The following is a 25909-nucleotide window of genomic DNA, read 5'->3' on the forward strand; positions in this document are numbered from 1 at the left end:
CAATGTTGCACTCTAGTGGCTGATCCCAGCAAAATGACTGCAGAAAAAAATACACCCTTTTTTTTTTTTACAATAGCCTACATGGAACCATTTAAAATAATTTTCAAGAAGAGTGGTGCACTCTGCTAATCATAATCTGTAGTATATTGATTGCACTGTATATATACTGAACAAAAATATAAACGCAACATGCAAAAATGTCAAAGATTTTACTGAGTTACAGTTCATACAAGGAAATCAGTCAATTGAAATAAATTCAATAGGCCCTAATCTATGAATTTCACATGACTGGGAATACAGATATGTATCTGTTGGTCACAGATACCTTTAAAAAAAAATGGGCCTCACAATGGGCATCAGGATCTCGTCACAGTATTTCTGTGAATTCAAATTGCCATCGATAAAATCAATTGTGTTCATTGTCTGTAGCTTATGCCTGCCCATACCATAACCCCACTGCCACCATGGGGCACTCTGTTCACAACGTTGACATCAGAAAACCGCTCACCCACATGATGCCATACACGTGGTGTGCGGTTGTGAGGCCGGTTTGACGTTCTGCCAAATTATCTAAAAAGACATTGGAGGCGGCTTTTGGTAGAGAAATTAACATTAAATTCTCTGGCAACAGCTCTGGTGGATATTCCTGCAGTCAGCATGTCACTTGCACGCTCCCTTAAAACTTGAGACATCTGTGGCATTATGTTGTGTGACAAAACTGCACATTTAAGAGTGGCCTTTTATTGACCCCCAGCACAAGGTGCACCTGTGTAATGTTCTTCAAACAGTTTCTTGATATGCCACACCTGTCAGGTGGATGGATTATCTAGGCAAATGAGATATGCTCACTAACAGGGATGTAAACAAATTTGTGCACAACATTTTAGAGAAATACAATTTCCGGGACCAACATTTTACATGTTGCATTTATATTTTTGTTCAGTGTAAATTAGTCCTATTAAATGTCCCACAAAACAGACATAAAAAAACACAAAACGATACATAGGCTACTAATCTTATATTCTACTTCAATAGTTAATTAATGGTGTTTTAATTAGTACAGTTATTACCTTTTTTTTTAAATTCTGATAGGTAAATCTATCAAATAATTTCCAGACGTTTGATATAATAAATTGACATATTTTGCACATTTTGTAAAACGTTTTTTTTCAGAATTGTTATATGCACTTATGTCATTATTATGTAATAATATCATTGGCCAACAAATTGCTCCAGGCACATGAAACTGCGCAATGTTGAACAGAGACGAGTTTAAAACGATCAGAAACGTCATTCTTCTTGTTGTCCAATGTCCATGCAATATTCCAAAACATGCTCCCCACCTCTTCCTGAATTCTCTGTTTATTTTCCACTCGCATTCATATAAATTGTGACGGGGTAGATTCACAAGTCTAGCTCTAGCTGCGGAATCAGTTTCTTATTGACGAGGATCACCGTGCGAGAGGCGAGATGGTTGATATGGCATGCGATGGGATGTATTCTAAACTTATCGACAAAGATAGTCAATATTTGGACGATTCAGAGCTGCGCAGTCCTGAAGTGCACACGGGTAAGAACATAAAAAAGTGTTTCCTGTAAAAAGGAATTTATTTGGGGAAATTATACAAATGATCTAAAATGTTATAGTAACGAAAGCAGCAGGTATTGGAAATAGGCTTCATGGTTTTGAAATATATGGCTTGTGGGACAAGAACACAATTCAAATGAATGTGACTACAATATGACAAAAACAATATGCATAATTTCCAGCAAAGAGAGCCTGATATGAAGGATTTACATTGTACAATTTCGGGAGTTACTTTGGTTATGCAGTGTTCACTCAGGCATGATGTGTATTGCATTCAAAATAAAGTTCTCTCAGGGTTGCCATGTCTGTCAACTCAATCGAATAGACACCGCTTCTAATTCATATTCAATATGCTTCCTCCCACGTATCTGACACCATAGCTAAAAGTAAAATAATTATAGAATCGTATATTATAGAACTATCAGAAGTTCTGAAAATCAATAGTTCTTTATCAAGAGATGTTAGTTAAATTACATCTAGCATCTAATGTGAAAAATATATTTGCGTGCTGTGTCCTTAATATTGCGAAGTAAAAATATTTTCAATTTCAAAATGTGTCAATCTGTTCATCTGGCACCCCCAGCTGTAACGGCTGTTGGAAGGAGAGGGCCAAGGTGCAGCGTGGTACGTGTCCATATTTATTTAATGAACACCGAAATAACAGTTCTGGCTGGTGCAGACACACAACAGAAAACAACTACCCACAAACGCAGGTGGGAACAGGCTACCTAAGTATGGTTCTCAATCAGAGACAATGATTGACAGCTGCCTCTGATTGGGAACCATACCAGGCCAAACACATAGAAATACAAAACATAGAACAATACGTAGAATGCCCACCCCAGCTCACGCCCTGACCAAACCAAAATAGAGACATAAACAAGGAACTAAGGTCAGGGCGTGACAGTACCCCCCTCCCCAAAGGTGCGGACTCCGGCCGCAAAACCTGAACCTATAGGGGAGGGTCTGGGTGGGTATTTTTTCGCGGTGGCGGCTCTGGTGCGGGACGTAGACCCCGCTCCACCTCTGGCTTGACCCACTTAGGTGGCACCTCTAGAGCGGGGACCCTTGCAGTGGGCCCCGGACAGGCGGGCGACTCTGGTGGCGCCGGACAGGAGGGCGACGCTGGAGGCTCCGGACTAGAGGGCGACGCTGGAGGCTCCGGACTAGAGGGCGACGCTGGAGGCTCCGGACTACTAGAGGGCGTTGCTGGAGGCTCCGGACTACTAGAGGGCGACGCTGGAGGCTCCGGACTAGAGGGCGTTGCTGGAGGCTCCGGACTAGAGGGCGACGCTGGATGCTTCGTGCCATGGATCATCACTGGAGGCTTCGTGCCATGGATCATCACTGGAGGCTTCGTGCCATGGATCACCACTGGAGGCTTCGTGCCATGGATCACCACTGGAGGCTTCGTGCCATGGATCATCACTGGAGGCTTCGTGCCATGGATCACCACTGGAGGCTTCGTGCCATGGATCACCACTGGAGGCTTCGTGCCATGGATCACCACTGGAGGCCTGGCTCTGGGAGAAGGCACAGGACTCACCAGGCTGGGGAGACATGCAGGAGGGTTAGGGTTTAGCACAGGCACAGGACTCACCAGGCTGGGGAGACATGCAGGAGGCCTTGTCCTTGGCCGAGGCACCGGATACACTGGCCCGTGGAGGCGCACTGGAGGTCTCGAGCAAAGAGCCTGCACAACCCGTCCTGGCTGGATGGTGATTTTGGCCCTGCACGTGCGGGGTGCAGGCACAGGACGCACTGGGCTGTGCAGACGCACTGGAGACACAGTGCGCAGAGCCGGCGCAGGATATCCTGGGCCGTAGAGATGTACTGGAGGTCTGGAGAGCAAGGCTGGCACACTCCGTCCTGGCTCGATGCCCACTCTAGCCCGGCAGATGCGAGGAGCTGCGATGTAGCGCACCGGGCTATGAATACGTACTGGAGACACCGTGCGCTCCACCGCATAACACGGTGCCTGACACGGGAGTTGGCTCAGGTCTCCTACCTGCCTCCGCCAATCTCCCCGTGTGCCACCCCCCAAAAAAATTCTGGGGCCGCCTCTCGTGCACGTTTCCTCAAGCTAATTCCTCGTAGCGTCGCCGCTCAGCTTTAGCTGCCTCCAGCTCCTCTTTAGGACGGCGATATTCTCCCGGCTGTGCTCGGGGTCCCTTGCCGTCCAAGATTTCCTCCCATGTCCAGGAGTCCATCAACTGCTGCTCCCGCCTACCACGCTGCTTGGTCCTTTGGTGGTGGGTATTTCTGTAACGATCGTCGTCCTCGTCTGATGAGGAATAGGAAGGAGAGGACCAAGGTGCAGCGTGGTACGTGTCCATATTTATTTAATGAACACCGAAATAACAAAAATAACAAAGAGAACGACCGAAACAGTTCTGGCTGGTGCAGACACACAACAGAAAACAACTACCCACAAACACAGGTGGGAACAGGCTACTTAAGTATGGTTCTCAATCAGAGACAACGATTGACAGCTGCCTCTGATTGGGAACCATACCAGGCCAAACACATAGAAATACAAAAGATAGAACAAAACATAGAATGCCCACCCCAACTCACGCCCTGACCAAACCAAAATAGAGACATAAACAAGGAACTAAGGTCAGGGCGTGACACCAGCAGTTGCATTCCAGCACTAGCATACCTGATTCAACTAATCTCCAAGCCATTGCTGCAATATGACAAAATGTGCAACAGCTGGGTTCCCCGAGAAACAGATGCGATAACACTGAGTACATACAGTGCACCACAGGAAATATTATTTACAGGAATCCCATATAAAATGAGTAATTTTCTCCAAACTGTTAACAAGCTACACCCCCTTCCCATTCAGCCCATGTAGGTTTCCCGGAATCCTCCTACTACCCCGGGGTGCGGTAGCAATGACTCGTCCAAACAAGCTCATGACATTTAACAGCAAGATAAATGTTCTTTGTGTAATGATTGCACATTTGCGTGGACCTGTTTAATTTCCTGATCTAGAATATCAACAACCATAATCCTGCATTGCAAATATTATGGGAAATGTGATTCAACAACAGGCATTTTGTGAATCATCGGGGAGCAAGAGGTCGCCAACTAGCAACACAGAAGAGCAGAACAGTCACAAGTTTTCTTCTTTACATAACTTTTGTTCCTCTTTTAACAGTTGGCTCAAACAAACATCAAATCAACAGTTCTTTAACAATTCTACAAGTACGGAATTAAATTGATAGGGTATATACAGTACCTAATGATTAGTAGCCAGTAGCCGGTTTCCTTCTCAAACACCCACAATAACAATTGTGTATTCCAATCATTAGGGCTATATTTCAAGGATTACAAAATTCTCATTTTATTTTAACCCTTTTTTCTTTTTCTTTTTCTTTTCTTTTTTTAAATTTTTACCCCCAATTTCGTGGTATCCAATTGTTAGTAATTACTATCTTGTCTCATCGCTACAACTCCTGTACAGGCTCGGGAGAGACAAAGGTCGAAAGCCATGCGTCCTCCGAAACACAACCCAACTTCTTAACACAGCGCACGCACATCCAACCCGGAAGCCAGCCGCACCAATGTGTCGGAGGAAACACCGTGCACCTGGCTACCTTGGTTAGCGCGCACTGCGCCCGGCCCGCCACCGGAGTCGCTGGTGCACGATGAGACAAGGATATCCCTACCGGCCAAACCCTCCCTAACCCGGACGACGCTAGGCCAATTGTGCGTCGCCCCACGGACCTCCCGGTCGCGGCCGGCTGCAACAGAGCCTGGGCGCGAACCCAGAGCCTGGGCGCGAACCCAGAGCCTGGGCGCGAACCCAGAGCCTGGGCGCGAACCCAGCTAGCGCTGCGATGCAGTGCCCTAGACCACTACGCCACTACTCCCTTTTTTATTTTTGTGCAAACCACATAAAAAATGCAGTCGCCCCCACAATACTCTATGCATTGGTTGAAGTTCAATGTTACATGAAAATCGCCCTACCATCATATCTAAGCCAACATGACATCAATGTTGATTAAAATTTGCAAATCAACTTCATTGGAGGTACACAACACATTCCCCGCCTTTCATCCCAGCCGTCCGGCCGTTACCGAGAACAACATAGCGGATTTTTAATAGTTAGCGTTACATGCTGACCAGACCGGACACTTCGCGTGCGCGAGCGTCGCAAAATAAATTTAGAAATCCATGTTATTCAATTATTGCACCCACACTGCTTGCGTGCGCTAACGAGCGTCTGCGACGCCAAGGGCTAAAATTGAAGTCGTTCCTATTTCTGACGCAGATCGCGCTGAAAGTCATCTCCTCATTGGTTTATAGAAGCAGGTACCCACGTGCCATCTCCTCATTGGTTATACCCACGTGGGTGATTGAAAGACGAACTTTGTTGCCGGTTGTCGTGGTAATACTATGAAAGTTTAGATGCGATCACCATGTAAGTTCAAAGATGAAAAAGCCTGGAAGGAGGAGAGATGACTAGAAACTATTCGGTTGGCCGTTTTATGTGTGGATTAATTGTCGGAGTATAGGTCCTTGTGCATTTCAGGTAAAATAAAAACTCAATGTTTATATCCCAGGACAAATTAGCTAGCAACAGCAAGCTAGCTAAATAGGACAAATTAACGTTAGCTAGCAAGTGCAAGCTAGCTAGCTAAATTGCCATACATGTTTAATGCTTTTCGACCTGTCCCCAAATTAATATCATTGGTTCAGAGTTTGTTTTGATATTTTAACCTGCGTGTCGTGATCGCGTTTGGTGTGGGGAGGCAATATAAATTTATGCACGTTAGCGCACGATGGCGCAGGTCCGCAGCCGGTTTGGGTTCCGTGTAATACAATGAAAGTTTAGATGCGATCACCATATAAGTTAATCTCTAAAACTAAGAGCATTGTATTTGGTACAAGTCATTCCTTACGTGCTAGACCTCAGCTGAATCCGGTAATGAATGGTGTGGCTGTTGAACAAGTTGAGGAGACTAAATTACTTGGCGTTACCTTAGATTGTAAATTGTCATTGTCAAAACATATAGATTCAATGGTTGCAAATATGGGGAGAGGTCTAGCCGTAATAAAGAAATGCTCAGCTTTTTTGACACCACACTCCAAAAAGCAAGTCCTGCAGGCTCTAGTTTAGTCTAATCTTGATTATTGTCCAGTCGTGTGGTCCAGTGCTGCAATGAAAGCCCTATTTAAGCTGCAGCTGGCCCAGAACAGAGCGGCACGTTTTGCTCTAAATTTTATCAGAGGGCTGATATAAATACTATGCATGCCAGTCTCTCTTGCCTAAGAGATGAGGAGAGACTGACTGCATCACTTCTTATTTTTATAAGAAACATTCATGTGTTGAAAATCCCAAATTGTTTGCATAGTCAACTTATTCCACCAGACATGCCACCGGGGGTCTTTTCATAGTCCCAAAATCAAGAACAATTTCAAGAAAACGTACAGTATTATATAGAACCCTTATTGCATTGAACTTCCTTCCATCTCATATTGCTCAAATAAACAGCAAACCTGGTTTCAAAAAACAGATAACGCAACACCTCGCGGCACAACGCCTCTCCCCTATTTGACCTAGATAGTTTGTGTGTATGCATTGATATGTTGGCTACGTGTGCCTCTATAAAAATGTACGTAGTTCTGTTCTTGTCAATGTTGTTCTGTATTATGTCATTCTGTATTATGTTTCATGTTGTGTGTGGACCCCAGGAAGAGTAGCTGCTGCTTTTGCAACAGCTAATGGGGATCCTAATAAAATACCAAATTTTATTGGTCACATGCACATATTTAGCAGATGTTATTGCGGGTGTAGTGAAATGCTTGTGTTCCTAACTCCAACAGTGCAGTAGTATCTAACAATTCACAACAATACAAACAAATCTACAAGTAAAATAATGGAAATATGAATTATATAAATAATAGATTGAGCAATGTCAGAGTGGCATTGACTAAAATACAGTAGAATAGAATACATATATTCATTTGAGATAAGTAAAGCATTATGTAAACATTATTTAAACATTATTAAAGTGATTAGTGTTCCATTATTAAAGTGGCCAATGATTCCAAGTCTGTGCTGGTGACAATAAAAGGCCACTTTAAAATGTTTTGTCACACAACACAATGCCATAAGTGTCTCAAGTTTTGAGGGAGCATGCAATTGGCACGCTGACTGCAGGAATGTCCACCAGAGCTGTTGCCAGATTATTTTATGTTGATTTCTCTACCATAAACTGCCCCCAACGTCGTTTTAGTGCACCTGGCACCTACTACCATACCCCATTCAAATGCACTTAAATATTTTGTCTTGCCCATTCACCCTCTCAATGGCACACATACGCAATCCATGTCTCAATTGTCTCAAGGCTTAAAAATCCTTCTTTAACTTGTCTCCTCCCCTTCATCTACACTGATTTGAAGTGGATTTAACAAGTGATATCAATAAGGAATCATAAGGAATCATAAGTCAGTTTTGTATACTCAGTGTATTTAGACTTGCCATGGCATGTCATAGCACCTCTCTTTCAATTATACTTAATTGTTTTTGATTTTCTACTTATTTTCCATACTTTGTATAATGATTCATGAAGTCTACAAAAAAAAACATCTAAACACATAAATGGTTATTTGTCTGTAGGATTAGTTGAAATTCGGAGAAGATTTCGGTGTAAGCATGTTGTCCATCCCCAACCTGCAGACAGTAGGCTGTAGTATAGTATCTGACTGTGCCATCAAGTGTTTCCGGTGCACAGAAGCCCCTCAAAACTGCATACAGGGCAATTAGCACCAACATTTTCAACTGAAACATAGCTCAATACACTGGTGTCATGTACTTCTCTGTGTCCTCCATAACAGTGTCTGTTCCCTCACTGAGAGCAGGCTCCAGACAGAGTGGCCAAGGGCCCTACAGGCTAGCCACGGGCTGCTTGGCCACACTCTGCGCTGTCCTGTTGCTGTCCGTCATCGCTGTGAGCACCCACTGTGAGTACTCAAACACACAACCACAACACAACGTTGCTTCAGTGCTGCCTCCATAAACCACTTCCTGATGTACCGTAGTGTCCCAATAAGGGGGGGGGGGGGGGGTGACTCATGGTATCTGAATGCAGTGTGTGGGGCTGTCAGGTAATTACATTGTGAAACATGTCTTCCCCAGCCAACAAAGTGTAAGTGCTACCAGATACTTATTTGTGTTGTGTCATTTATTTCCCAAATCTCAACGGTCCCAAGGGTTAGTCATAAGGTTGGCAGTGTGGTTAAGGTTCATTTTAAAATCAGATTTTATGTCTCCAGTACATGTGTCATCCCAGTAAATGCAACCTTAATAAAACAACTGATATGAAACTCTACTTGCACACTGGCAACGTCTGAGGTCAAAAAGTGGTGTTGAGTCATCGTTGCTCCTGAACAAATCTTATCCTGAACAAATCTTATCCTGAACAAATCTTATCCTGAACAAATCTTAGGGCCGCAGTTGACGATTTCATACTCAGCTCATTAATGAATAGATATTTGCTTGTTTTGTTCTATGGGGATACCTTCCTATGACTTATGGCTGCCAAGTTCAACTAGCCTTATCAAAGGAACCTCGCCACATCTGCCCTACACTCATCTTATACTTTGTCTTTGCCTTCCATTCTTTAAAGACTTGTTGTTTTTCCTGGATGCTTTGGACTGAAGTCCCCTGCTTCTTGTCTTCCTCTCAGATAAGAACCTTTATCAGAGCTTGCGCAATGAGCATCAGGCTCCTCTGCCTCAGAATGACTCTGGTGGTCAAATCCAGATGCAGAGGCAGACCACCAATGTGACCACCCTGACTGAAGCCCTGAGCAAATTGAAGATGGAGAAAGAAGACCTTGTGAAGGAGAGAGATGAACTTCTGGCTAGGTTGGCCAAATCAGGTCAGCAGTGTGTGTGTGTGTGTGTGTGTGTGTGTGTGTGTGTGTGTGTGTGTGTGTGTGTGTGTGTGTGTGTGTGTGTCATGACATCAGGGGTGCAACTTTCATTGGGGACGGGGGGACATGCCCCCCCCACATTCTGAAATTGCATTTCCCCCCAGTTTTATCATTGGAATGTGATTCAAAACGAGGCAAAGGTGTGCTTTAGGACCATGCGGACTCCTCCGAGCAGTTGGGTAGGCTGTTTGGAGTGTTTATCCGACTGGATAAAAATAAAATAAAAAGTTGTCTATGGGCTCAATATCATGCCAAATGTCTTCGCAAATGTAAATCACCAATCCACAAATATAAATCACTTTTCAAAAATGTAAATCACCAATCCACAAATGTAAATTACTATCCACAAATGTAAATCACTTTCCAAAAATGTAAATACACCACAATAGTGTTGCAAATATAAAGTAATCCAGGGCAAGGGTTTCGATTATTTACGTTGGACATACTATGGCTACACATATGGTTAACATATTATGGTTACCATACTATACATTTCTGCAGCCTTGAAAGGCAGGCATCAATATGGCCGAACGAGAGGCTGCCAGCAATTTATAGAAATCGCATTCTATGGGTACAAACCTTTTTTCTACGACTACAAATCGCTTTCTACCGTGAGAACCTTTTTCTATGTGTGAGAACTTCTTGTCTACGCGTGAGAACTTCTTGTATTTTTCTTGTCGTCAAATCCCTGCCAAAAGTCAGGTGACCTAAGCGCTTCCAAATATGGAGTTGCAGGTTTGCCAGATCTGTCATGTTTGCGCATATCTCTCCTATGTGAAAATCTTTATGGCAGTGATTTTACTTAAGGCCCTCAATTTACAAATACAAATCAAAAGGTGTTTGTTTGTGGATAGTGAATTGCATTAGTGTAAAGTGATTTACATTTGTGGATTGGTGATTTACATTTGTGGAAATTTACATTTGTGGATTGGTGATTTACATTTGCGAATAACTTTGGTATGATATTGATCCCATATATGTCCCCTCCACTTTTAAAACCAAAGTTGCGCCCCTGCGTGACATGATGCTGAAGTAAATCAAACATTTGCTGTCGATCTAAATCCTACCTTCTGCTGTGTATGACAGAACCAGAGCAAACATCACCCCCATTACTCCCATCTCCACTGTCACCTACGTCAACCCCATTGCCCCCGTCAACCCCACTAACCTGTCCTCCGGACTGGCTGGTGTTCAACAGAAGCTGCTACTACATCTCCAGCAGGGGTATGAGCTGGCCGGACAGTCAGACCTGGTGCAAGGAGAAAGGAGGACACCTGGCCATCATACACACTGCTGAGGAACAGGTGAGAGAGGGGGGAGAGAGAGGCAGGGATGGGGGAAGAGAGAGAAGAGAGAGAAGGGGAGAAGGGGGTGGAGTTAAAGATGGAACGAGAGGTAGGAAAAGGGAGAAAGAAGGAGGGTGGGAAACAGAGTGAGGGAAAGAGAGTAGAGGAGGAGGGATGTGGTGGATTAGACACTTGATTTTCTCAAATATCTTGCAAGGCTGGAAATAACCAATCAATAGGGAAGGTAAAGTCCAATGTCAACAAGAGAGTATTGGGGTTCATGATAATAGTCTAAACCAATTTCTCCTGCTAGAATGGAATAGTTGAGGGAATGTTCTTTAATCACGTCTCCTGTTATAGACGTCATCATTCACATCCCAATGTAATCTTGTCTCCTGTTATAGACGCCATCATTCACATCCCAATGTAATCATGTCTCCTGTTATAGACGTCATCATTCACATCCCAATGTAATCTTGTCTCCTGTTATAGACGTCATCATTCACATCCCAATGTAATCTTGTCTCCTGTTATAGACGTCATCATTCACATCCCAATGTAATCTTGTCTCCTGTTATAGACGCCATCATTCACATCCCAATGTAATCATGTCTCCTGTTATAGACGTCATCATTCACATCCCAATGTAATCTTGTCTCCTGTTATAGACGTCATCATTCACATCCCAATGTAATCTTGTCTCCTGTTATAGACGCCATCATTCACATCCCAATGTAATCATGTCTCCTGTTATAGACGTCATCATTCACATCCCAATGTAATCTTGTCTCCTGTTATAGACGTCATCATTCACATCCCAATGTAATCTTGTCTCCTGTTATAGACGTCATCATTCACATCCCAATGTAATCTTGTCTCCTGTTATAGACATCATCATTCACATCCCAATGTAATCTTGTCTCCTGTTATAGATGCCATCATTCACATCCCAATGTAATCTTGTCTCCTGTTATAGACGTCATCATTCACATCCCAATGTAATCTTGTCTCCTGTTATAGACGTCATCATTCACATCCCAATGTAATCTTGTCTCCTGTTATAGACGTCATCATTCACATCCCAATGTAATCTTGTCTCCTGTTATAGATGCCATCATTCACATTCCAATGTAATCATGTCTCCTGCTATAGACATTGTCACATTCCAATGTAATCATGTCTCCTGCTATAGACATTGTCACATTCCAATGTAATCATGTCTCCTGCTATAGACATTGTCACATTCCAATGTAATCATGTCTCCTGCTATAGACATTGTCACATCCCAATGTAATCATGTCTTCTGCTATAGACATTGTCACATCCCAATGTAATCATGTCTCCTGCTATAGACATTGTCACATCCCAATGTAATCATGTCTCCTGCTATAGACATTGTCACATCCCAATGTAATCATGTCTCCTGCTATAGACATCGTCACATCCCAATGTAATCATGTCTCCTGCTATAGACATCGTCACATCCCAATGTAATCATGTCTCCTGCTATAGACATTGTCACATCCCAATGTAATCATGTCTCCTGCTATAGACATTGTCACATCCCAATGTAATCATGTCTCCTGCTATAGACGTTTCTGTGGAACCAGTTACCTCGGGGCCACTGGAATGCCTACTGGTTTGGAATCAGTGACGAGACAACTGAGGCAGACTGGCTTTGGGTTGATGGAACCAAATTGGTCGGGGGGTAAGTTTTTGGCTTTGCTTGGGCTACAACAAAAAATGTGGGCGGGTTTCGTGGATGCAGATTAAGGCCTCGATTCAATCAGATCAGGCGTTAACTGGCGATAGCAGACACCCGCACAGCGGGATGTTTTGGCGGAGTGTCAGAGGTAGAACTGCGTTGGAGCCGTCATATGGCTGCTCTTGCTATCATTGTCACAAGTCACACCCACCCTACTCACATTAGAAGTTCAGAGCGAGAAAGTGCAGGCTGTATAGAAATATTGACGCTCAAATTGAAAAATCCTGAAATAAAATAATAAGGATGTCTATCATCATAATGGAGGTGTAGATTACATCTCACATTCTAGTGTTCCAACTTGTAAACAAGGCTGCATGGGATTTCTGTTCATGTGACTCCCTGCAGCCAATAGCAATGCCTGCTTTAGGTATAATGCCAGGACAGCTAAAGCAGTTCCGACGCCGCCAAAACAACCGCTATGCCGATGTCTGCTAAAGCGGATCTGGTTGAGTAGAGCCCTAAATCTACCCCAGGATTATATTGGATTCAATCAACACTAAATGATTGGCTTCATACACGTGGCCTATTATCCCTGGACTGTGGTGGCTCATTAAAAAAATATTGAATCACAGACCATGGGTCTGACTAAGCATGTAAACCACAATTATGTGATGTTCATTAATCCATCAATCAATCAAATGTATTTATAAAGCCCTTTTTACATCAGCAAATGTCACAAAGTGCTACACAGAAACCCAGCCTAAAACCCCAAACAGCAAGCAATGCAAATGTAGAATCACGGTGGCTAGGAAAAACTCCATAGAAAGGCCAAAACCTAGGATGAAACCTAGAGAGGAACCAGGCTCTGAGGGGTGGCCAGTCCTCTTCTGGCTGTGCCGGGTGGAGATTATAAGAGTACATGGCTATTAAGGCCAGATTGTTCTTCAAAATGTTCAAACATTCATAGATAACCAGCAGTGGTTGTAGAGGGTGCAACAGGTCAGTACCTCAGGAGTACCTCAGGAGTAAATGTCAGTTGGCTTTTCATAGGCAAGCATTCAGAGATCGAAACAGCAGGTGCGGTAGAGAGAGAGAGAGAGAGAGAGAGTCGAAAACAGCAGATCTGGGACAAGGTAGCACGTCCATAGCCGCCTTCAGAACAGTTGAAACTGGAGCAGCAGCACGACCAGGTGAACTGGGGACAGCCAGGAGTCATCAGGCCAGGTAGTCCTGAGGCATGATACTAGGGCTCAGGTCCTCCGAGTGGAGAGGGAGAGAGAGAGAATTAGAGGGAGCATACTTAAATTCACACAGGACACCGGATAAGACAGGAAAATTACACCAGATATAACAAACTGACCCTAGCCACCCAGCACATTTTTATTTTTATTTTACCTTTATTTATACAGGTTTTTTCTCATTGAGATAACATCTCTTTTCCAAGAGAGACCTGGTCCAATAGCAGCAGAGATAGAATATTGCAGCATATATACTGGAGGCTGAGACAGGGGTGGGTTGGGGGACACTGTGGCCCCATCCAACGATACCCCCGGACAGGACCAACCAGGCAGGATATAACCCCACCCACTTTGCCAAAGCACAGCCCCCACACCACTAGAGGGATATCAACAGACCACCAACTTACTACTCTGAGACAAGGCTGAGTATAGACCACAGAGATCTCCTCCACCGCACAAGCCTGAAGGGGACGCAAAACCAAAAACCAGACATGAAGATCTCGTCTGTGACTCAACCCACTCAAGTGACGCACCCCTCCTATGGACGGCATGGAAGAGCACCAGTAAGCAAGTGACTCAGCCCCCGTAATAGTGTCAGAGGCAGAGATTCCCAGTGGAGAGAGGGGAGCCGGCCAGGCAGAGACAGTAAGAGCAGTTCGTCGCTCCAGTGCCTTGCCGTTCACCTTTGCACCCCTACGTCCGACTACACTCAATCACAGGACCTACTGAAGAGTAGTAAAGACTTAAAGGTCGAGACCGAGTCTGTGTCTCTCACATGGATAGGCAGACCATTCCATAAATATTGAGCTCTATAAGAGAAATCCCTGCCTCCAGCTGTTTGTGTAGAAATTCTAGGGACAATATGGAGGCCTGCATCTTGTGACCGTATCTGTACGTGTAGGTATGTACGGCAGGACCAAATCGGAGAGATAGGTAGCCCATGTAATGATTTGTAGGTTAGCAGTAAAACCTTGAAATCAGCCCTTGCCTTAACAGGAAGCCAGTGTAGAGAGGTTAGCACTGGAGTAATATGGTAATTCTTGGGGGTTCTATTAAAGATTCAACCATGTTTAGCACTAACTGAAGTTTATTTAGTGCTTTATCCGGGTAGACGGAGAGTAGAGCATTGCAGTTGTCTAATCTAGAAGTGACAATAGCATGGATTAAAAGTTTTAAAAATTGCTGCCATCCGCTCCCACTTCCAGGGTAGGCAATTTTGGAGCTTCACCATGTTTCATCAAAATGTTAAGCTGTGTGTACAGCTGTGTGTCGTGAAAGTTGACATTGTGTTTCCGAATGACATCACCAAGAAGTAGAATATATAGTGAAAACAATAGTGGTCCTAAAACGGAACCTTGAGGAATGCCGAAACTTACAATTGATTTGTCAGAGGACAAACCATCCACAGAGACCAACTGATATCTTTCCGAGAGATAAGATCTAAACCAGGCAAGAACTTGTCCATGTAGACCAATTCCGGTTTCTAATATCTCCAAAATAATGTGGTGATCAATGGTGTCAAAAGCAGGTCTAGGAGCACGAGGACAGATGCAGAGCCTTGGTCTGACGCCATTAAAAGGTAATTTACCACCTTCACTAGTGCAGTCTCAGTGCTATGATGGGGTCTAAAACCAGACTGAAGCATTTTGTATACATTATTTATCTTCAGGAAGGCAGTGAGTTGCTGCGCTACAGCTTTTTAAAAATTGTTTGAGAGGAATGGGAGATTCAATATAGGCCGATAGTTTTTTACATTTCCGGGTCAAGCTTTGGCTTTTTCAAGAGAGGTTTTATTACTGCCACTTTTAGTGGGTTTGTTGCACATCTGGTGGATAGGGAGCCATTTATTATGTTCAACATAGAAGGGCCAAGCACAGGAAGCTGCTCTTTCAGTAGTTTAGTTTGAATAGTGTCCAGTGTCAAGAGATACAGGATTAAACAACTTGAGTGTCCATTGATCCTAGGTCCTGGAAGTTCTGTGCAGACTCAGGACAACTGAGCTTTGGAGAAATACGCAGATTCAAAGAAGAGTCCATCATTTGCTTTCTAATGATTATGATCTTTTCATCGAAGAAGTTCATGAATTCCTCACAGCTGAAGTGAAAGCCATCCTCTCATGTTGAACGTTTCTGTCGGCTAGATGAGCGACAACGGTTGGGGGGGGGGGGGGGGGGGTTCTGTACGCATAGTGTTCATGTTAATGTTACTACTTAGCTTTTTCGGCTGGTGGAGGTCCTGTAGAACCATGTCCAGATAAAGTGTCCGGGGTGAAAGTTGAATGAAAAAGTTGAGCGAAGAAAAAAAACTAAGACATTGGTAAATGTATTAAAAGTTCAAAACGAAAAGTTTGGCAGATAGCCAAGTAGCAACAAACAGCCCAACAGCACGGAGATAAGTCTGTAAACCAGGATTCAGCTACACCTGTTTAATGTGGGTCTGTGGCCCTAATATAAAATGAGAACCTGCTTTATCTTGTACAAATTAGCATATTAATGTTGTTTTTCACATTTTTGTTGTTTACTTAGTCCTATGTTTTCGCAGTTGGTACCTGTGATGCAAACAGCTTATGGCTCATTTGACTGTGTTTTTCATACCCAGGCGTGTGCTATTCTGTAGGCCCTACCCATTTGGTTGTCCATCATTACACGTCTGCAGTTGAGCACCTGCAATTTGCATTGATGGACAGGATCGCAATGGATGACTCCGCCTGTTTATATGCTGTAACTGTGACATTTTGGTGTTATAGCTTTCTGACAAATTCATGTTTTGCCTTCTGTATGCTCTGAGTCATCCAGAAGATTACTAGAGAGTATGTATACTGTTATGAGACTATCAACATGCTGCCTAAGGTTCACAGCCTTAGAAAGATAGCCGGGATGCACCTATGGAACTTCTGGGCCAAGAATAGCCCCCCCCCCCACCCCCCACCCCAGCACAACTTTCATTCAAGATGAAATGTTCAATTTCAGTGGGTTTGTCAAATACTTGCAGCCCAACCCCTCCTCCCCAATGTTGTCAATGTTCTATATTTGCATTCTCATTTTGGGCTAATGTAACTTGCAGCTTATTAGACCTAGTTTCCTCATGTTCAATGCAAATGCGGCATTTGAGCTTCTAGAGATCTAATGACAAGATATCACTGCAAGCATAAACCGTGTCTTGTACTGCTCCTGCAGTTCTGACATCGGGATGGACAACCTGGCGTTTGTCCGAGTCAATGTGACTTTCATTGCAATCAGCGTATTTGCAAACGTATTTTTTGCCTTCTGCCTGCTCTGCCCTCAGCGAGGCAGAGGGGGACTCAAACAGCCTATGAAGACACTACTGGAATCTTTGGTTTGCTGCACCATTGTTTTCTTGGTCTCTGTTATTGCAATGAAATATTTCCTCTTCACGGAACATCTGAAGCTGAGGCTTGCTGCTAATATGCTGGTGGAGTACATTTTCCCCACTAGTATGACAACCTCCGTTTGGCTGAATTTCTTCTACTACACCCAGATCGTCCCTGCTCAGCGAGCTCTCTTCACCTGGGTGAAGAGGAACATCAAAATCATCATTTACTGGGTCCTGTTTATCAACAGGGTCTTGTTTTTGTTTGACATTTCTCTTCATATTCCAGCAATAGTTGATTTACTCAACAATGTCTCTGGAAATGCTAACAGCACGTACACATCAGTGAACAGCACCGCGCCTGCCTCTCCAAATGCCCTGTTCTACACTGAGAGGACACGTCTTGTTTTGAAAATTCTATACATCTTTTTTGGACTCTGTGTGGTAGTTGGGTCGAGCTGTGCCACTGTGCGCTACCTGCACAGACACATGGAGAGCATGAAAGAGAGCGGCAGCCCCTTCTCCTCGCCCCGTCTGCACAGCCAGATGAGGGCCACCATTACTGGGATCCTGCAGGGAATTCTCTATGTCATTTGCTTTCTGTGGCTCATCTTTTATATCTTCAAGGAATTTTTCTTTCCAACTTTTGACAATAATAGAAATATCTTCTACACAGTCCTCTCTCTGTACACGTTCGGCACCACTTTAAACCTGGGTATTGGTCAGTCTGTTTTCAGACAGAGGGCTGCTGATATTTGTCTCAAGGCTCAACAGGCTGTAAGGTTGTCAAAGTTGTGTGGATGAAACAATCAATCAGGTGTGTGACATCGAGACTTATGCATTGGTATATTGAAACGTGTAATGCTGTGTTGAGTTAAATAGTCTACCCCAGGATTATATTGATATATAGATATAATAAATGCTAATAATAATAATTTGGCTTCATAGACATGGCTTAAATGATTTAAGATTCAATAGTTTACCAACAAAGTTCTTGTTTTATGAACCAGAATTAAGCCTTCAACTGTAAGCCTTCACCTGGATTTATTTAAACTGGGTCTGTGAAACTGGCCCATAATGTAGTTGGCTATAATCTTTTACAAATTAGTCATTATACTGTATTCATTTAAAAAATATATATACTTATACTTTTTTCAGTTTTTCGTTCATTCTGTGGTCCTCCGTAGCTCATTTGGTAGAGAATGGCACTTGCAACGCTAGTAGGTTTGAATTCCGGGACCACCTTAAAATGTATCCACACATGACTGTAAGTCGCTTTGGATAAAGGCATCTGCTAAACGGTATATGTTATTATTAGATTTATGTTCCTACATTATGTTTTCCATCTGTATCTGAGATACAAATACGTTATGGTACATTTGACTGTGTTTTTCATCAGGCGTGTGATATTCCTATTTGTTTTTCCATCCACTTAACCTATTAAGTGGACTATCCTAACTATACCAAGATGAATAACTAATTGACTGTACTTAAAATAAACTTGTGAAATGTATGACTGTGCTTTTTGTGCCCCATAAAGAAATAATATAAAACAGAAAAATAACTAAAATGTGTAACCCAATGGATCTACACGCAGGATAAATAGGCTATTACAAACTACTGTTCGGACCCTAGAAATAAAATGGCTTCCTGCTTTACTCCTATGGGTACACACAATATGGCCACCGGTCCACCCATCACAGAGCATTGACTTGAATGGCAATGACCATTCTAGTTGTTCTATTTCTATGGGTTCTATAGCTCAGGTAGAGAGAAAAAGAGAAGGCTGCGGCTCCGGATACATATAACCGCCTTGTACCTCCCCCGCCCCGCCCCCCTGAATCCCCTTGAAAGATCTGTATCACGTTTCGCGCATGTCTTTCTTTACCTCTACTTTACACATCATTTTTTTTGTGGTCACCCTCCCTTCACATTTCTCACTGTCAATCGTGTATGATAATTCTATAAGCTTTACCAGTGGAACGTCCATGCAGCATCTGCACGCCAAACCATTTGATTTCAAATGATACTCTTCTTAGTTATGTACAGTGTTGTTTCGAATTCTGTACAGTGAGCAAATATTTTTGGGCAGATAGTGTTAACAAACTATAGCATACCTGTGTTTTGTTTCAATCAAAGCAGATATTTTTCCTAGTGGTGCACGCTGTTTAGTTGTGGCCGCATGAGAGAAAAATGGTTGATATGCTTCAGTTTGCTGCCATATGACTAGTTTCACATTTATCTCCAGCGATCATAAGGTGAAATAGATCAAAAACAATTATAATTTATATTTACAATCACCTTATCCAAACGACTTACTCATTTACCTAGCTCCTATCAATAGCTCAGCCTCTTATCAATTTGTAAATTACAGTTCATGGAGAATTGTTATTTCTATCATAAAAAATAAAGTTGCTCCGCATGGGACCAACAGGTTATTTAACGTTATTCATTGTTTAATTGAGTGTAAAGGGGGTGGAGTTACGAGGGAATTAAGTAGACACACCTCCGCCACATCTTCATTTCTTTGATCTCCACCCCAAGCGAATAGCGAGTGAATAGTTTCAAGTTGTATTAGTCATATGTATGGGATAGGCATGGTGTACATCCTCCAAGGAAATGTCTTACTAGCAGGTTCTTTCTCGACAGTGCAGCAATAAGAAATAATAAAAGATGAAAATAGAAACATAAAGTAAATGGCAGTAGAATAGAATACACATTTTAGCAAGAGTATAATTTATAGTCCAATATTTACATGTGTATTGGGAGATGGGGGGGGGGGGCAAGTGTTATTGTCATGCTTAAATTCAAGGTCAGAATACACAAGAAAAAATTGCATCAAAGGGGAATTACGTTCCATTTACGCTCGCAAGTAGAGCATCCTGCACATGCGCAGAGGCTTTGGGACCTTTAGTCCCCGGAAAGAAAGGTCCAGAAAATATGGATCTGCAGCCACTCCGAAAACAGAAACAGCTACTAACTTACTATAGCTTGTTGTCACCCTAGATCTAGTTCATATGGACACTGACCTCTGGGGCTGTGTGATCAGGCAGCAACAGTATTGATCTTCAGTAATATAGGACAGTCTGTGTATACACACATTTACTGGTATGTTTTGGTATGCATACTTTGAAAGAGAACCTTTCCCCTTTGGCCCAGTTTCCCTTCCTCATGGGGCCATAACATCCCTTGTTTTCTCCAAGTTCTTCTTCCCTCCTTCAAATTTTTGTCAGTCTGGTCGTCATCATATGATCTCTCTTCCTCATTCTTAATGTGTTTTCTAAGGATATCATTTTTTGTGTTGCTTCAGATTACCTTCTCCTTCCTCTTTTTTGCTTATCTTATCCTCCTTCCCATTCTTCAGCATTTCTTCCTTTTATTCTTCCTCTTCTTAATATATATATATTTTTTTTACATATTCCACTGCTTCGTCTTTCCTTACTACTGCTGCAATTAAGACGGCAGTGACAGAGTGAAGAATATGGTACATTATTGTACATGATGCAAGGGTTTTTATCTAACCTTTCTTTATAGCGGTTTGTCTCATTGAGACAAAGAGAGACCTGTAGAGGCACTGCAGATGATCCAGTTCAGTAGCGCACACAAATGGCCAACAGCTATTCTAGTGAAACAACACGCACACACATAAATATATACAGTTGAAGTCGGAGGTTTACATACACCTTAGCCAAATACATTTAAACTCAGTTTTTCACAATCCCTGACATTTAATCCTAGTAAAAAATGTCCTGTCTTAGGTCAGTTAGGATCACCACTTTATTTTAAGAATGTGAAATGTCAGAATAATAGTAGAGAGAATTATATATTTCAGCTTTTATTTCTTTCATCACATTCCCAGTGGATCAGAAGTTTACATACACTCAATTAGTATTTGGTAGCATTGCCTTTAAATTGTTTAACTTGGGTCAAACGTTTCGGGTAGTCTTCCACAAGCTTCCCACAATGAGTTGGGTGAATGTTAGCCCATTCCTCCTGACAGAGCTGGTGTAACTGAGTCAGGTTTGTAGGCCTCCTTGCTCGCACACGCTTTTTCAGTTCTGCCGACAAGTTTTATATAGGATTGAGGTCAGGGCTTTCTGATGGCCACTCCAATACCTTGACTTTGTTGTCCTTAAGCCATTTTGCCACAACTTTGGAAGTATGCTTGGGGTCATTGTCCATTAGGAAGACCCATTTGCGACCAAGCTTTAACTTCCTGACTGATGTCTTGAGATGTTGCTTCAATATATCCACATAATTTTCCTGCCTCATGATGCCATCTATTTTGTGAAGTGCACCAGTCCCTCCTGCAGCAAAGCACCCCCACAACATGATGCTGCCACCCCCATGCTTCACGGTTGGGATGGTGTTCTTCGGCTTGCAAGCTTTCCCATTTTTCCTCCAAACATAACAATGGTCATTATGGCTAAACAGTTCTATTTTTGTTTCATCAGACCAGAGGACATTTCTCCAAAAAGTACGATCTTTGTCCCCATGTGCAGTTGCAAACCGTAGTCTGGCTTTTTTATGGCGGTTTTGGAGCAGTGGCTTCTTCCTTGCTGAGCGGCCATTCAGGTTATGTCAATTTAGGACTCGTTTTTACTGTGGAAATAGATACTTTTGTACCCGTTTCCTCCAGCATCTTCATAGTGTCCTTTGCTGTTGTTCTGGGATTGATTTGCACTTTTTGCACCAAAGTACGTTCATCTCTGGGAGACAGAGCGCGTCTCCTTCCTGAGCGGTATGACGGCTGCGTAGTCCCATGGTGTTTATACTTGCGTACTATTGTTTGTACAGATGGACGTGGTACCTTCAGGCGTTCGGAAATTGCTCCCAAGGATGAACCAGACTTGTGGAGGTCTACAATTTATTTTCTGAGGTCTTGGCTGATTTCTTTTGATTTTCCCATGATGTCAAGCAAAGAGGCAATGAGTTTGAAGGTAGGCCTTGAAATACATCCACAGGTACACCTCCAATTGACTCAAATTATGTCAATTAGCCTATCAGAAGCTTCTGAAGCCATGACATCATTTTCGGTAATTTTCCAAGCTGTTTAAAGGCACAGTCAACTTAGTGTATGTAAACTTCTGACCCACTGGAATTGTGATACAGTGAATTATAAGTGAAATAATCTGTCTGTAAACAATTGTTGGAAAAATTACTTGTGTCATGCACAAAGTAGATGTCCTAACCGACTTGCCAAAACTATGGTTTGTTAACAAGAAATTTGTGGAGTGGTTGAAGAACATTAGCATTTCTTGGCAATTTCTCGCATGGAATAGCCTTCATTTCTCAGAACAAGAGTAGACTGACGAGTTTCAGAAGGAAGTCCTTTGTTTCTTGCCATTTTGAGCCTATAATCGAACCCACAAATGCTGATGCTCCAGATACTCAACTAGTCTAAAGAAGGACAGTTTTATTGCTTCTTTAATCAGTACAACAGTTTTCAGCTGTGCTAACATAATTGCAAAAGGGTTTTCTAATGATCAATTAACCTTTCAAAATGATAAACTTGGATTAGCTAACACAACGTGCCATTGGAACACAGGAGTGATGGTTGCTGATAATGGGCCTATGTAGATATTCCATGTAAAATCCGCTGTTTCCAGCTACAATAGTCATTTACAACATTAGCAATGTCTACACTGTATGTCTGATCAATTTGATGTTATTTTAATGGACAAAAAAATTGCTTTTCTTTCAATAACAAGGACGTTTCTAAGTGACCCCAAACTTTTGAACGGTAGTGTATATATGTTGTTTGTATATGATATACATTATACCAAGAGATGTTTGGTTGAATTTGTGTGTTTTTTTAAATAATGAAACCATTTTTCTCCCTGTGTAGCTTTTGGGAGGAGGGTGAGCCCAACAACCACATTGACGAAGACTGTGGCTACATCGTGAAGACGCGCAAGCTGGAGCGCAAGGCGGTGAGCAGCTGGATCGACGCCCCATGCACCATGTACTTGCCCTTCATCTGTGAGATAGAGATGTAGGCCTATGCTCCTGCTACTTAGAGATAAGTAGTTACCAGACTCGTGTTGGATCCAGAATTCCTTCCTGTTAATGTCCATAGTGATAGACCAGTGATGACCAACCCTTCACCTGCAAAGCTACTGGGTAGTCAGGTTTTTGCTCCAACCCTGCTCTAACACATCTGTTTCAGCTAACCAAGGTTCGGATGAGCAGCTGATTAGTAGAATCAGGTGTATTAGAGCAGGGCAAGAGCAAAACCTTGCAGGACCTGTAGCTCTTCAGGAGGATGGTTGGCCACCCCTGTCGTAGACTTTGGTAGACCTTTACAGCATTACCAGGTCTGAAGGACAATGCTTTACTTTACTAGTATCCGCTTTCATTTGCTTTTTCAATTACAATTTTACTCCAGGAGGATCTTATATAGTTACTATTGTGTCATTGAAGTGGTCACCAAAGTTCAAAATCCTTCTAAAGCAATGTCTGTCAATCAATGCTCATGTTATTTAGATTCATAGAAGAAAACATTTATATATATAAAAAATGATTTAATATAAATGTTTTTCATAAAACAGATGATCAAATGATCTATTCATAACAATGCAAATACATTGATTGGTTTTGTCAATAAAAATGTTGGAAATGGAAAATAGTTATAAGCCTATTTACTATGACATTATGTTGGACGACACATTTTTACTTCTAGTGGTTACGGTTAGTATTGGGAAAGGATCATCCAGTCTATGGTAATCTGCCTAGACCGACGCGGTTATAGAGTGTGTCCTTTTTCAGTGTTGTTCTTTAGGTGATTAGTGTTTGGGGCTGTCAATTGCCAAAGGAAATAACAGAATAGGTGTTATATAGGTGTACAGTTAGCGTATAAGTTACTCGTTTGCTAAATGATTGCTTTGCCTCACCTATTTACATGTGGGGTGTTGTGCTATTTGAATACTGTGGAGTGAAATCATTCTAGAAAAATGGTACAAGATTTAGGACAATCTACCACGATTTTGAAGCTTTTTGGCTTATTGGGCTTTCAGAATTATTACAGGTAATTCAAAAACTGAATTACTTTGCTGTTACGATGAAAAGCATACACTGCCGGTCTACATTGTAGAATAATAGTGAAGACATCACAACTATGAAATAACACATATGGAATCAAGTAGTAACCAAAAAATTTAAAAAAAATCAAAATATATTTTATATTTGAGATTCTTCAAATAGCCACCCTTTGCTTTGCCTTGATGACAGCTTTGCACACTTGTGGCATTCTCTCAACCAGCTTCACCTGGAATGCTTTTCCAACAGTCTTGAAGGAGTTCCCACATTTGCTGAGCACTTGTTGGCTGCTTTTCCTTCACTCTGCAATCCGAATCAAGCCAAACCATCTCAATTGGGTTGAGGTCGGGGGATTGTTGAGGCCAGGTCATCTGATGCAGCACTCCATCACTCTCCTTGGTCAAATAGCCCTTACACAGCCTGAAGGTGGGTCATTGTCCTGTTGTCCAGTTGAAAAACAAATGATAGTCCCACTAAGCCAAAACCAGATGGGATGGCATATCGCTGCAGATTGCTGTGGTAGCCATGCTGGTTAAGTGTGCCTTGAATTCTAAATAAATCACACATGGTGTCACCAGCAAAGCACCCCCACAACATAACACCTCCTCCTCCATGCTTTACGGTGGGAAATACACATGCGGGGATCATCCGTTCACCCACACCACGTCTCACAAAGACATGGCGGTTGGAACCAAAAATCTCCAATTTGGACTCCACACCAAATGACAAATTTCCATTTGTCACATGCGCCGAACACAGCAGGCGTAGACCTTACAGTGAAATGCTTACTTAATGCTTAATTATATCCCTCAAATATCCAATTTATGGTGGCCAATATTGAGAGCTATTGTGAGGCTACCCTCATGTCTCTGAAATGATGTTTCCTGGTGGTGAAAAGCATGCAGTTACTTTCTGTAAAACTCTGATGACGTCACTGGAAATGGATAGTTCTGTTTTACAGTCCCTTGAAAACGGCACGTAGTTGTCAAGGGTTTTAAAGGAGCTGGTGGGTCTCCTTGCCCCCAAGCAGGGCAATTGAACGCTTTGCACCTTATTGTGACGTTTTATTCATAACAACCTGTAATCAGATCAGATTGTGATGTCATGATCTATGCCAAAAACTCCAACAGGCTGAAAATCCATATATACACTGCTCAAAAAAATAAAGGGAACACTTAAACAACACAATGTAACTCCAAGTCAATCACACTTCTGTGAAATCAAACTGTCCACTTAGGAAGCAACATTGATTGACAATAAATTTCACATGCTGTTGTGCAAATGGAATAGACAAAAGGTGGAAATTAAAGGCAATTAGCAAGACACCCTCAATAAAGGAGTGATTCTGCAGGTGGTGACCACAGACCACTTCTCAGTTCCTATGCTTCCTGGCTGATGTTTTGGTCACTTTTGAATGCTGGCGGTGCTCTCACTCTAGTGGTAGCATGAGACGGAGTCTACAACCCACACAAGTGGCTCAGGTAGTGCAGCTCATCCAGGATGGCACATCAATGCGAGCTGTGGCAAGAAGGTTTGCTGTGTCTGTCAGCGTAGTGTCCAGAGCATGGAGGCGCTACCAGGAGACAGGCCAGTACATCAGGAGACGTGGAGGAGGCCGTAGGAGGGCAACAACTCAGCAGCAGGACCGCCACCTCCGCCTTTGAGCAGGAGGAGCACTGCCAGAGCCTTGCAAAATGACCTCCAGCAGGCCACAAATGTGCACAAATGACCTACGACCTACATCAGTCTGGTTGTGTACTTTGTCAGCTTCT

General features: G+C 42.7%; 1 protein-coding gene across 1 annotated transcript; it reads left to right on the forward strand.

Annotated features, from left to right (window-relative positions):
* Window positions 1–1324: 1324 nt before the first annotated feature.
* On the forward strand, window positions 1325–23725 carry LOC120022077 (C-type lectin domain family 4 member M-like). Its single transcript, XM_038965888.1, has 6 exons — window positions 1325–1570; window positions 8441–8566; window positions 9292–9486; window positions 10627–10844; window positions 12419–12534; window positions 22948–23725. The coding sequence occupies exons 1-6, from the start codon at window positions 1471–1473 to the stop codon at window positions 23096–23098; spliced, it is 906 nt and encodes a 301-aa protein (XP_038821816.1). The 5' UTR covers window positions 1325–1470; the 3' UTR covers window positions 23099–23725.
* The last annotated feature ends 2184 nt before the right edge of the window (window positions 23726–25909 follow it).

This window comes from Salvelinus namaycush, chromosome 27, assembly GCF_016432855.1.
Source record: "Salvelinus namaycush isolate Seneca chromosome 27, SaNama_1.0, whole genome shotgun sequence".
In the NCBI taxonomy this organism is placed as follows: Eukaryota; Metazoa; Chordata; class Actinopteri; order Salmoniformes; family Salmonidae; genus Salvelinus; species Salvelinus namaycush.